The sequence below is a fragment of the Phascolarctos cinereus genome, unplaced genomic scaffold, assembly GCF_003287225.1.
Source record: "Phascolarctos cinereus isolate Bilbo 61053 unplaced genomic scaffold, phaCin_HiC Scaffold_1;HRSCAF=81, whole genome shotgun sequence".
NCBI classification, from domain to species: Eukaryota; Metazoa; Chordata; class Mammalia; order Diprotodontia; family Phascolarctidae; genus Phascolarctos; species Phascolarctos cinereus.
The window spans coordinates 237,142,352-237,155,704 of NW_027555514.1; the positions used below are offsets into that span (position 1 = coordinate 237,142,352).

The 13,353-nt window shown below is 37.5% G+C and overlaps 1 protein-coding gene across 1 annotated transcript in view; it reads left to right on the plus strand.

Annotated features, from left to right (window-relative positions):
- LGR5 (leucine rich repeat containing G protein-coupled receptor 5) overlaps positions 1-13,353 on the plus strand; it is a 194,025-nt gene that overhangs the window by 75,335 nt on the left and 105,337 nt on the right. The window contains 1 exon segment of the mRNA XM_020968899.2: positions 3,178-3,249. Within this exon segment, the coding sequence (XP_020824558.1) occupies positions 3,178-3,249 (72 nt within the window).

The following is a 13,353-nucleotide window of genomic DNA, read 5'->3' on the forward strand; positions in this document are numbered from 1 at the left end:
CAATGGGTTGGAATAAAAACAGAAGGAAGATGGGAAGCAGGTGGATAGAAGGGAGGTTAAATCTCAGCCTGCTGCCCATTCCTCCCTAAACCCTCAAACTTTCATCTCTTTAATTTCCTCCTTCTTCCTCACTGTCCCACATCCACTTCCAGTCTTATCTCACTAGTCTTACTCATCTATTTCCCATCTCCCATCCTCAGTTTCCTCAAGAATCCATCTGGCTCTTTAGCCCAGAGTTATTACACTAACTGCAAAGTCTTGACATCTATGTTTAGGGCAGAGTTCACAATTGGTCTCTCCTCAAAGAAAATAAAACAGAAAGGAAAGGATTAGAGGGGATAGATGAGTTTTAAACTTTTGACTTGAAATTTCTATAGCATGGTTCTTTCTCTATACACTATATTGCCTCAGTCAAAGTGAGAACTCCGAAAGACCTTAGCTTAAAAAGGCCAAGGTCTCCCACTGCATCCAGAGCCATCTCCAGTTGTCTTGATCTATATCTTGCAACTGGAGGAGAAAATGAGGCTGGTGACATTGGACAACCCTCCCTCACTGCAAGTCATGGCCTCACCTTCTTGATGTCATGGCACTCTTCAAGAATGAAGGACAAACGACAATTACACTAACCCCTCAACTCCCTGGAATCTTACCAGTGTTAAGAACAGCTACACCTTGCTACATATGCAAATTTCAAGCAGCTCCTAGCAGTAGGTGATCTTTTTGGGGAGAGCTAGGTAGTCTTTTCTAAGACAAAAGTGAAAAATCACTCCCTTTTGATAGGGGAAAAAAGAGGTACAGAGACTTTAACGTAAAGATATACCTAAATAACTATTCTGTCTCTGTTCTTACTGCTTGGAGGAAAGGAAGGAAGAGTACATAAAGAGAGATGTCAGTGGATAGAGCACCGGCCCTGAAGTTAAGAGGATCTAAGCTCGAATCCAGGCTCAAACCAAACACTTGACACTCACTAGCTGTGTGACCCTAGACAAGTCACTTAACCCCAATTGCCTAAAAAACAAAAAGAGAGAGAGAGATGTAATAGTCACTCTGTCTTTCCACTGACGTTTGATCATTAACAGCAGTAATTTCTAGAGCCGCTGAGAACGAACAATAACTAAAATAGTATTCATAGCCCATAGTTCTGAAAGTAACTAGTGTTTGGATATTGAATCATGTGGGTAAGAGAAAAGAACCCACTAAAGGAAAACAGTGGATCAGTAGTTGTTACCAAAACCTACCAAAGCATTTAATGAAACATCTGGTATTGTTCAGTCATTTCAGTCCAACTCTTCACGACCCCATTTTTGGGTTTTCTTGGCAAAAATGCTGGAGTGGTTTGCCATTTCCTTCTCCAGCTCATTTTACAGATGGGGAAACTGAGGTAATCAGGGTTAAATGACTTGTCAGGGTCCCACAGCTCATAAGTGTCTGAAGCTAGATTTGAACTCATGAAGTTGAGTCTTCCTGACTTCAGGCCTAGCGGTCCTATCCACTCCACCACTTAGCTGCCCTTAATTAATTAAACACGGCTCTTTATAAGTAGTATCTTTTGTGTGAGACAAAGAAAATCCAGGTTCTAGACTCAGAGCTTCCAGTTACCTGAGCGTAAACAAATCACTTGACTCCCTGATTCTTGATTTTTTTTCCATCTGCAAAGTGAATGAAAAAATAATTACAATTCCATTATTTTTAAGAGAGTCAAATGCATTCTATACAATGTTTTCTTTTCCACACTTATTATTGCTTGTTTGGCTTTGTTTGACATTTTTAATCCATTCTTTTAAATTGATAAACATATATTTTCTTTCACCCACTGAAAGAAAAGAAAAAGAAAAACACTACAGCAATGAATAAATTTAGTCAAGCAAAACAAATTTACACATTGGCCATGGCTAAAAATACATGTCTCATTCTTCACCTTGAGCCCATCACCTGTCTCTGAAGGGTAGTGGGTAGCAAGCTTTATCATCAGTACTCTGGAATCATGATTGATCATTGTATTGATCAGAGTTCTCATATTTTTCAAAGCTGTTCCTTTTTTTATAATGTTGTTGTTATTGTATAAATTGTTCTCCTAGTTCTGCTCACTCTGTTCCTCAGTTCATTTGTTTTATAATAAAGATTTTAGACTCACTAGGAATTATTATTATACAAAGAAATCAAACCTAAAACAAGCCGATTAGACATGATGTACATGCTTCATTCAAGTAAATATTAAAATTCAAACAACTTAGATAAAAGTAAACTAATTGCCTTTCTCAATTTTCTACATAATTTCAGTTATACAAACCTGGCCTATGAGTAGCACAACACCAACATTTAATTCACTTTTTAACCAAAAAAAAAAAAATACAACAAGACAAGGCTGGCTCTTTGTAGCTAAATCTGGATTCAGCCATGTATCTTTTAGTCTCCAGCCTAAGAGATGTGAATTTGGGTGATTTTGCAGAAGGATGTGAAATACACTAAAGAAATATAAAAGTAAAAATTAGATTACACCTAATTATGAGGAATTTAGCCTAAAACAAAAATTGATTGAGTTCTGCCCAGAGTGGCTAGTTGTTTCCTGAGCCAGGAACTACTGTGGAACCCCAGCAGGAAGTGTGCTGCATAGCAGGATCACATTACACCCTTGTTTTATGGTTCATTTCACTTATTTAATGCAATCTGAGAACCTGCAAAAGGAGCATGCTAGAAGGGAGGAAAGTTGTTGTTTTTTATAATTGAGTTTCTTTGAATCAAAATATTTGTCTTTACAAGGTGCTTAAAGTTAATAGGCTTTTTACAGATGCTTAGCAAGGGCATTTTTCATCTCCCCCAAATGTGGTCACCACCAAAAAATTATTTCTCCAATAGTTGAGTTCTATCTGCTTCACTCACCATCTTACTTGTTCATCTTTGAACCCAGGAGAAAACCAAATGACAACCATGCCTCTAACCATCCTAAATTATTTTAAATGTTAGTTGTGCGCACTATTAAGGCTCTCTTTGTGCCGGAGGCTGATTGTTGCGTAGGAGACATCAGGATTGTTTTTAAGATGCAAAAGAGTCATTCATTGGTCTTGGCAAAGGCCCTGGTTCTTTCAAATGTATTCCTTGAAAATGTGTGGAATGAACAGCTGGATCCCGCCGCTGCAGCATATGTTGTATTAACACTCTGTCTGTTTTTCCCTACAGTGATCTCAGTATGAACAACATCACTAAACTGCCCCCAAACCCCCTGCACAATCTCCGCTTCCTGGAAGAGCTGTAAGTATCATTGTATTCTTGATGGGCATAGTCAACACTGGACACATTCCTGTATTTGTCTCTCATACTTACTGTGGGAACCAGATAAAACGGTGCAAGAAAGCTGTCAGCACCCGATGCTTTTGGCACATGAGGAAACACTTATAAGGGTTTTTAAAAAACAGATTCCTTGTGATTCTGGAAATGAACTTATAAAAAAAAAAGTTAACGATGAGGCTACAACTTTCTAAGGTGAGGCTGAGCCAAGCAAATTAAAATTTTAAAACAAGGGCTGTTTAAAAGAGCTGGATGGCTTTTTGGAAATAGTTAAGCAGCAGGATATTAAAAGTTTGAATACTGGTTCATGTTTATTAAAATAGCAAGTAAGGCCATAATCAAAACCAAAAACCTACGGCCTCATTCCGGTTTTGTCAAGGACAATTGAGCCCACATTTCATAGCACTGAGACTTCTTGTCCTAATCACTTTTAATTACTGTTTCCCTACTTTTAAATTTAGCTTCCCTTAAGGCTAACTAGTAAAACATGAAATCCCACAAAGAACTTAGAACTGAGCTATTACAAACTCACTGTAAAAAAAAAATGTAGGCAGCAAAAATTAGTTAACGATACACAAAGGAATTTTGATTAAGACTGGTAATCACTTGCCAGAAGATGAAAGGAACTATATACACCAAAAATCTTCATTTAAAAAAAAAATCCATCTGAAACTCTTACCCTTTGGAGGGATGAAGATTAAGGAAGTGATACCCTGTGGTCTTCAAGAAGAGAGGTTGGTACTACCAGTTATCTAAATCCTTTGACTGTTGATTAAAGGAATTTCAGGCACTGACCTCTTTTGAAAAAGGATTTCCTTATAAACCCAAAAAAGCCAGGACCCAATCTAAGGAGTAGTCTAAATTGCTAGTTGACCACAAAATTCACTATTGGAGGTGGAAACCCCCTAAGATCAGAACCAAATTACATTATACTTATTTCTTTAAGAGGAAAGCATCCTCAAATTTCAGCTTTCTGGCATTGTCTCTCTTATTTTTCTTTGGATAGCTCCACATTTTAATCAACCTCTCTCTGCTCCTAAAATCAGTTGAATCAGTACGTTATTATTAAGGGTTATCTTACAGGCCTAGATTCTACAGCCAACCCTTGATTAGCCTTGGGATGAATCCTGACCTGCATTATCCAGGTGTCTGATTTTTCTGCCACTCTTCTGGCTCCTTGCCTGACTTTTGGCTATTTCACTGCCTGTTAGCGCCTCTCCCAGAGAGTGAGCTGAGCAGGAAAAGTAAGAGAGACTGCTACTTGTTAACAACTTGTCTATTCATTTTCATGATAGATGAAGTTAATGCTATTACTTGAATTGTTTTGTATTTGCTGGTAGATTTCAATTATCTGTGTTTTTCCTCTTTCCTAGTTGCAATGAAATGCATTGAGAAATTCACAGATGATTTTTCCTAGAGATATAGTCTCTAGAAACATATTAGGCATGGATTTTACCATCCTATTTCCTTGCACTCACCCTATGATGGAGAAGTTTCTTTTCCCTTTAAGTGTAGGCCAACTGGTAGAGCAGTGAGACATTCACTTCCATTGGAACTTTTCTGGTCAAGTCAAACATAAACAGCTCTTGACTTTGCCATCCAGTTCACTCCCAAATTTACTTGACTATGTGAAATATTTTCTATCTCTATCCAAGAGGTCATTTCCAATAAAAGTGACTGAGGAGTCTTCAAATAATAATAATAATAAATAGAAACCATTTTTTATGTATGGTTCTACTTTTGTACTTTGTGTGCAAATATTTTGTCACAATTTGACTGCTATTGTGATGTGTGTCTGACTCGGTGCTTCAGAGTAACATCTTAGGAAGTCAAAAGAAAAAGCAATTTTTCATTTCTACTTCCATTCTTACTCAAATGGTTGACTTCATTTAACAGATAGCTCTTTGAATTCATTCTTCATTAGTGACACAAAGAAATAGGGTTTGTTGAACCTGGCAGAATGATCGATTGTACTTGGTTTACTCTTTTGTTCCCAAGGCTAAATATTGTCAATGACCATGGTGGTGGCTAGTAGTGGGGATGGGGATGTTTGTGTGTTGGATGGGAAAAGAGAGAAAAGGAAGAAAGTACAAAAGAGCTGTTACTACCTACCATGCTTACCATGCTTATCAAATAAATTACCACGGGTAATTTATTTAATTTCTCTAAGCCTCAATTTCCTTGTCTGTAAAATGAGGGAGACAGGAGAATAGATGATCTCTAAAATCCTTTTCAGCTCTAAATTCTATAATACTATAACTCATTTATTTGTAATTTGATTCTCAGTTCTAATTATTTGCTTATTTACATAAACCTGTGTTTTTCAACTTTATGGATGTGGACAAGAAATAGTCCATAACAAAATTTTTACAACTTTTACTATCAAAAATCTTGTCTCAACATCTATAAACTCAACAAGCTAACTTGAGTCTGAGTCATTCTCTTCCTTCTTCTTTCATCATGCTCCTCCTATCTTGGCTTCCTTCTTTCTTCTGTCTTCCTGACCTCAGTTCCCAAGCCTCAGAGACAGAGGCACAGAGGCTGAAGAGTTAAGTGAATTGAAGTGGGAATTTTGCGTGTTATGCAACAACATGGTTTGGGTTGGAAAATGCCAATATCAAAGCTTTCTTCGTTATGGTAATTAGTGTCTGTCACAAAATTTTCAGCTATTTGGCTCTTTAGACTTGTTAAAATTTCACATATCTTACATTTCGGAGTAGGGATGTAGCCTCAGTAAATAATTTGACATATAAGTAAGTTTAATTAAGAAATAGTATTTTACTTAAGGTAACAAATGGTCATCCATAAAACCAAATGTAAGCATATATATGTACATGTGTGATATGTATGTGTGCATATGTGAAAATAATTCTGTGAATCCATGTACGTAGACATTGCCTCTAATGGCAAAGATTATAATCTCTCCATTATTTCTCATTCTGTAACTTTGTCCATGTCTTCCCATAAATCCTTTTTAGAGGATCTAACCAATACAATGCAAGCTTTTCTCCAATTATTTTAATATTTCATGGACACTATTGAAGAGCTGGTGTTGTTTTTCTTTACCAAAAACTTTGGTAAAGAAAAAAGCCAATTAAAATAAAGATCCAATGTTGCTTACAAACTCCCATTACCTACCAAGTTTCTCCTTTTAGTATCTTTAAATAATCTACACAGTATACAAACCTTTTAAAATAGCAATTTTGTCCTTCATCCATAGATAAATATAATGATCATATTTAATCAATATGGATTACAAACCTCCTAGGCAGTAGGAGTCTTCTATGGCAGGAATCTTTAACCAAGAGTCCATGAACTTTTTTTAAATATTTTAATAACTATATTTCAATGAAATTGGTTTCCTTTGAAATTATATATATATATGTATATATATGTATATATATATATATATATGTATTTGCATTAAAAACGTTATTCTGAGGAGTACACAGGTTTAACCAGACCTTCAAAGAAATCTATAACACAAAAAGTTTAGGAACTACTCTTCCACAGATAGATAGATATATACAACACTTCTTCTGGGCTACTTCCTCAATTTGCACTTGCAGATTAAGTCCTCAGAGGGTAGCTGTTACCTGAAGCTTCTAGGAGTACTCTCTTCTAAAACTGTAGCTTACAAATCGCCACCAGTGTATTCATTGACAACAGTAAACACAATTAGCTCATAGCAAGAGTATTTACTACGATGCTATAATAAGAACAGCAGCAAAAAAAAAAAGAATGCCTCTCCCTATTAAGCTTTGTGTGTACGCTCTCCCACAAATACATACAACATCAATCACAAGAATTAGCACATACAATAATAGTGAAGCTCACATGCTGCCAAAGCTCTCACTGCTGAAGTATTGAAAGGTCCCACAAGCAGCATTTCTTGGGCTCTCACAGTCTGTTTGTCTCCATTGATTCTTGATTGCCAGAACTAGTTGAATCCACAATCTCTTGAATCCACAGCTGGCTCCCTTCTTTGTTGCCAGAGGATTATCTCTTAATTCCTTTATCCCTCTCTTGACTACTTCTCTTTATCTATGTCTATTAGGAATACTATCTCTGTTCCCTGCTGAATGTAGTGTTTTCTACTGTCTGAGTAACTCCACTTCAATGTGACATTGCTAATGAGGGAGAGATATCCCCCTCTTCCTTCCAAGAAGATGTTCCACCTCAGGGTATAGGGAGGGGGAGTTCTTCCTCTTTTTCTACCTCCTGGCTTAAACTCCCTTGAATGAATCCCACGTCTAGTAATTTAAAGCCTTGCTGAGGCATCTAATTTTTGCTCATCTAAAAAGGCTGCTTGCTCTCTTTAATTCTTTCAAAGAAAGATGCCTAAAATTCACAAAGAGATAACCAGGAAAACACTTGTAAACACATTAACACCTCATTACCCTTTATCTTCTGGTCAGAATCAAGGAGGTTGCTTTTAGGATATGACTGACTGAGACTGGACTGAAGTGGCCTCTGGTTCTCTTGCTTATACCCTGGTCCTTTGATCTAGGCAAACTTCTTGATCCAACTTTGAGTCTAAATCTTTCTCATTCCCTTTACCCACAGAAAGAGGTGATAGGCAACCCCTAGCCACAAGAGTAGAGTCTTTCAGATCCTGCAATCATGCCTAAAAAATATACTGCAAGCACAATGCACTAAATAGTCCCAATCAGCTGAAGCAATTGAATATATAGAGATAAAAACCAGTAATGAGTGAACACATTAGCTGGTTGTTGTGGTAGATGGACAGCTGTTGATCTACTAAGCCATACTTCATAGTCAACCCTACCACTAGCCGCATCAGGATAAAGATTGCAGGAGCTTAAGTTTTGAGTTATAAGGTACTTTAAAGATCATCTAGTCCAACCTCTCACCTTACAGATGAGGAAATTGAGATCCAGAGAAGTCCTTGACCTGGACAGTAAGTGGAAGAGAATAAATTTGAACTGAAGTTCTCTGACTACAAATCCAACACACTTTCCATTGTACCATCTGCCTCTCTAATCAATAAAAGCCATACTGCATGCGTAACTTGTTAGCTTTAAAGCAAAAAAGTAATTGGCAAAGCCTTGAAGTAATATTAATTCATTATTGTCTCTGAGTTTTCAAAACACTTCTTTTGAGTGATGGGGTGAAATCTCCCAACAAGTCCATATGAGAAATATAACCAAAACTATCTCAGACAGGCCTCCTTTTTTTAAGAATGTTTCAAACATTATTATCATTGAACATCTATTTTTTTCCATTTATGATTAAGCTCAGGTTTTCAGTGTAGGTCTCCCTGGGCTACATCCTGAAGTCCAGCGCTCTTTGGAACACGTTATTCCATTCCCTTCTGTATTTTCTTGTGTGTGTAGAATGGTCTTGTGTTATTTGAATTGCCTTTCCTTTATATCTCAAGGTCTTTCTTTTGATTACTTGTAGAATTTGGTGTTTCTGAATTGAATTATGAAATTTCCAAGATACCACTATGTGTCTTGGAGTTTGTAGAGATGAGGTTTTTTTTTTCTTTTTCTGGAGGTCACATATTTATTCTTTCAATTGATATTTCATTTTCTGTGCTCAGAAGTTCTAGGCAATTTTCTGTATAATTCTTGCATCATGATATTAATGGGGTTTTTTTCTTGTCAGGTTCTTCTGAGAGATCTATAATCCTTATGTTGTCTCTATGCATGTTATCTTAAAGATCAGAATGTTTTGTTTGAATAAAGTATATTTTCTTTTAATGTTGCTTTTTTACTTCTCTGTTGCTCTTCTTCCAGATTGTTCTTCACCTTTGTGTATTTACATTCCCAATCAGTTGTGCTGTCTTTTGTTTCTTTGGTGAGACTTGCCATTGTAAATTCAAGCTCTCTTATTCTGCCAATTATTTTTGTTGTGCAAACCAGTAATTCTGCTCTCATACTTATTTCTCTTCTAAGTCACTTAGGAACAGTGTGTTATGATCCCATGTCCTGCTCAAATTCCACAGAGTCCTCTTTCTCATCAAGTACTGAATCACTTTCCTTTGTCTTGCAATATTTATTCAGATGCCTGAAATCATTTACTAGATCTGAAGGCCATATTTCCTTCTACCATTAATGTTTTTCCTTTTGATTTATCTGGTTATGTTCAAGGTCATTAAGTTTTCTGATTCTTGAGATATTTCATAATTTCAGTCTTTTCCTTTCCTATTTTCCCTATTACTCACTTTCTGACTCCTTCCCCTCTGATGGAGGGAGCCCCCAGCATCTGGGAGCTGGATCTCAAAGCCTCAGCCTCCTCTGACAGTGGACAATTCTCAGATCACCACTCTAAGTCTCTTCCCTATGTGACTTTTGGAGGAGACATGGCTGGCCCCAGTTGGTTGCTGGACTCTTCCCCTTGGGCTTGGTAGAATGTTACACAGCCTGCCACACATGGTGTCCTGTCCACTTCTCTCTATTCCTCAGTTCCCTAGCTTGGCAGTTCAGAGCACTGCCATACTAGTGCCACTGCAGCTAAGAGTAGTAGTTCTCATTTGGAGTTTGGATCTCTAAGTCTCTGGGAGTAGAGTGGTATGAGGTGTAGTGTTGAGCTATTTCAAGCTCAGATGCTCATCCTGCCTCTTTCTCTCAATTCCTTCACTTGCAGGAATCTTTTGCCACACAGAATGCTGCATGGTGCTAGCCACTGCTGCCATAGTGAAATTCCACAGCTAGGAGCCTAGATCTTCATGACACTGGAAATAAAGAAGACAGGATGTAGGGTTATGCTTTGTTGTAAGCCCATAGGTTGGATCCTTGGGTCAGGTAGTCCAGCTTCATTCCTTGTAATGTGGGAGGCAGTAGGGAAGGAGGTGCTGTGAAGGCAGGGTAGGTTCAAGGAGAGCTCAGTTCATGGGTTTTCTTTGGTTTTGCTTTTTACCTTCTTTTGGGTTCCAAGTGCCATAGATCATAGAAAGAGCTGAACTTGCTTTACTTCAGGTGCATAATTTCTCTTTTGGGGAAGTTTGAGAAGTTGTGAGGATCAAAGAAAATGTCCAGTCCTCCATCTGGTTGATCTTATATACTGGAAGTATCTCCCTAGAATGAGTTTGTAAGGAGAAAGCCTAACATCCTCATAACAAATGGGTGATAACAAATGTTGTCACAAGGCACCAGACACCTAGGAAAAGAACATATAAACAGACATTTTCCCCTGGCTACTTCCCTGTGGGATAGCACACTCACTCTGAAAACACTCCAGGCCAAAAAAAGGACAAAATCATATCAGCCTAATTAAATTTACTAGCCTACTAACAGCCTTTCCTCCTCACTGAATACCCCCAGGAATGCTAGTTCTACAAGCTACACAATAGAATAGTGTGTTTCAAACTAGTGGCCTGGTGCTGTCCACTATCCCAGTGCTGAACAAGCCTTCTTCTCTAAGCTTCACCACAATCACTGGACATGGTACCAAGGCTTCTTTGGGATGCTACGCTATCAGCCACCTTCCAAGTTAATACACAGAAGGATACAAATACACAGGAAAAGTCACCAGGTAGTGTTGTGCAGTTGTTGTGTGGCATGCAAATCTGGTGATACTACAGATGTTTAAGGAAAAAGGACTTTTACTGTACCAGGTATCAGATAAACAGACTCCCTACAACTCCCTGTGATGTTTCCCAAACCACTGTATTAATCTTTCATCTGATTCTACTGCCCATTAAAATACTCGATTCTATAGTCACTTTATGATAAAGGTCATCAATTTCGGAACAGCAACCCAAAAACCTGCACTATCTTCAATTCGATAAACATTTATTAATCACCTACTGTGTGCCAGGCACTAAGCACTAGGGATATAAAATAAGAAAAAACAGTCTCTGCCCTCAAGGGGTTCGCAATCTAATGGGAGAAGACAACACACAAAGGAAGCTGAAAGGGGGGAGGAAGTCCAGGAGGTTCCCTGGAGTCAAATCAAGCAGAGCTGCTGATGGAAATTTGAAAGTTATCTGAAAAGTTCAGCTCTCGGTCCTCTAGGAAAGCTTGGGAGAAGTTTAGTGCTCCACCCTTCAGTCCTCCAATCAGAGGTAACTGGGGGAGTTGAGAAGATGCTAAGTATTCAAAGCTGAGTTAATTATCATGAAATGAGATTCCAGGTGACCAGTTTATAATATTGCAAGAGACCAGATGTTCCATGTAGATAAAATTGAACAAAGCTGCTGATAGAAAGCATAGAGAAACTTCACTTTTATAAGATGTCTATAGACAGCCTCAGAGTAATCAATCAATCCATAAACATTTATTAAGTGCCTACTATGTGTCAGGCACTGTGTTGAGTGCTGGGGATACCCCCAAAAAAGGTAGAAGACAATCCCTGCCCTCAAGGAGCTTACAATCTAATGGAGTAGGCTTATGTTCTCATTAGGGCCACCTTCCTGCTCTTTTATCTTAGCTCCCTTTCTTATCTGTATGGTGACAGTCAGACCTACAGGCTCTTCCTCTTCCCTTCCTTGGCCCTCTCTTGAAAGGACATTGGCAGGAGTGTGGTCAGTGGTCAAAAGGGGAAAGATATCCTAAAATATATAGTAAAGGACAAGCTAAGCCCCTCTGCCTTCTTGTCCCTTTTCTTTTTGTTCCTTGGTTCATCTTTCCCTTTAGTTCCTTCGAAGATTGAGGAATTTCAAGGTATTTCAAATCATTGTTTCTCAAGGATAAGGCTTTAAAATATCTTAAAAGGTCATCTTTCCTATACCAATCCTATCCTTTTGAAGGGAGCGGAACAAACATTTATTAAGTACCTACTAGGTGTCAGGAGCTTTATAAATATTATCTCATTTGAGCCTCATAACAACTCTGGGAGATAGGAACTGTTATTATCTCCATTTACAGTTAAGGGAAACTGAGACAAAGAGGTTAAGGGACTTGCCCATGGTCACATAGCTAGTAAGTATCTGAGGCTGGATTTGAGCTCAAGTCTTCTTGACTTCAGGCCCAGCTCTAACCATTGTGCTACCTAGCTACCCTGAAAGTGTTTTCTCTATAAAATACAACTTCCACTTCTCTCCTCTTTTTTGCATATGCTTATTTATGTGTGTGTGAATATAGGCATGTTTTCTCTCTCTCTTCTAAATTCTTGTAGCCTTGCCTTGTTCCCTTTTGTATGCATGCCTCCCTTAAGTGGACATGTGAACAGTCTATATTTATTTAGTTAAATACCCTGTACAAATTAATTTTCTGTTAAAACTAATTTCCTTATTTTGATAGACAAAGATTTTGTATGTTTATCTTTGGGATAAAATTCTTTCAAGATAAGCTAAGCAACATGTAATCGGGGGAAAGTAAAACATATTAAATATTTTTAAAAAACAAAAATTTTAAATTAAAAAAGTTTTAAGTAAATAAGTAGTTTAAGATAAGGCATTTATCAAGTGCCTAATGGATACCAGGCATTATTCTAGATACTGGGAATATAAATATAGGGAGAAAAATAAGGCAATCCCTGCCCTCAAAGAGCTTACATACTATTTGGAAGACACAACATATTTACCAATAAATAAATACAGTATAAGATGTATACAAAATACATAAAGATTGGGCATGGGGGAAGGGAAAGAGTGGCATAATCATACCCATACACCCTGAGGTAATTATAGAACAACTACAATGACAACATATGAGTATACACATACGTATATGTACGTGTGTGCATATATGTGTACACACAGGTTAATACATGTCTTCATACATATGTATATGTGTATATACAGATGCATATGCATATACACATGAAGTGCCTACTGTGTGCAGAGACCAAAAAAAACAGTCTATGCCCTCTATGAACTCACAGTCTATTAAGAAGAGGTATGTTAGTACCTTGGAAGTAATACAGATGGAAGCACTTAGTAAATATACACCTCCTCCCTTTTCAAGGTGAAATGTGTATTATTAGTATAATCTGCTAAGCAGTACTATTCGTCAAGGTCAAAAGATCTCAGTTCACTAAGACTTTTGGAGGGTACATAAGTGAAATACAAATTCATGGAGAAAGATTCCATAGCAACTTAAAACAAAGTACTGGATAATTATACAGGTTTGCTCTGATTATTAAGCACAATTCTTTAAA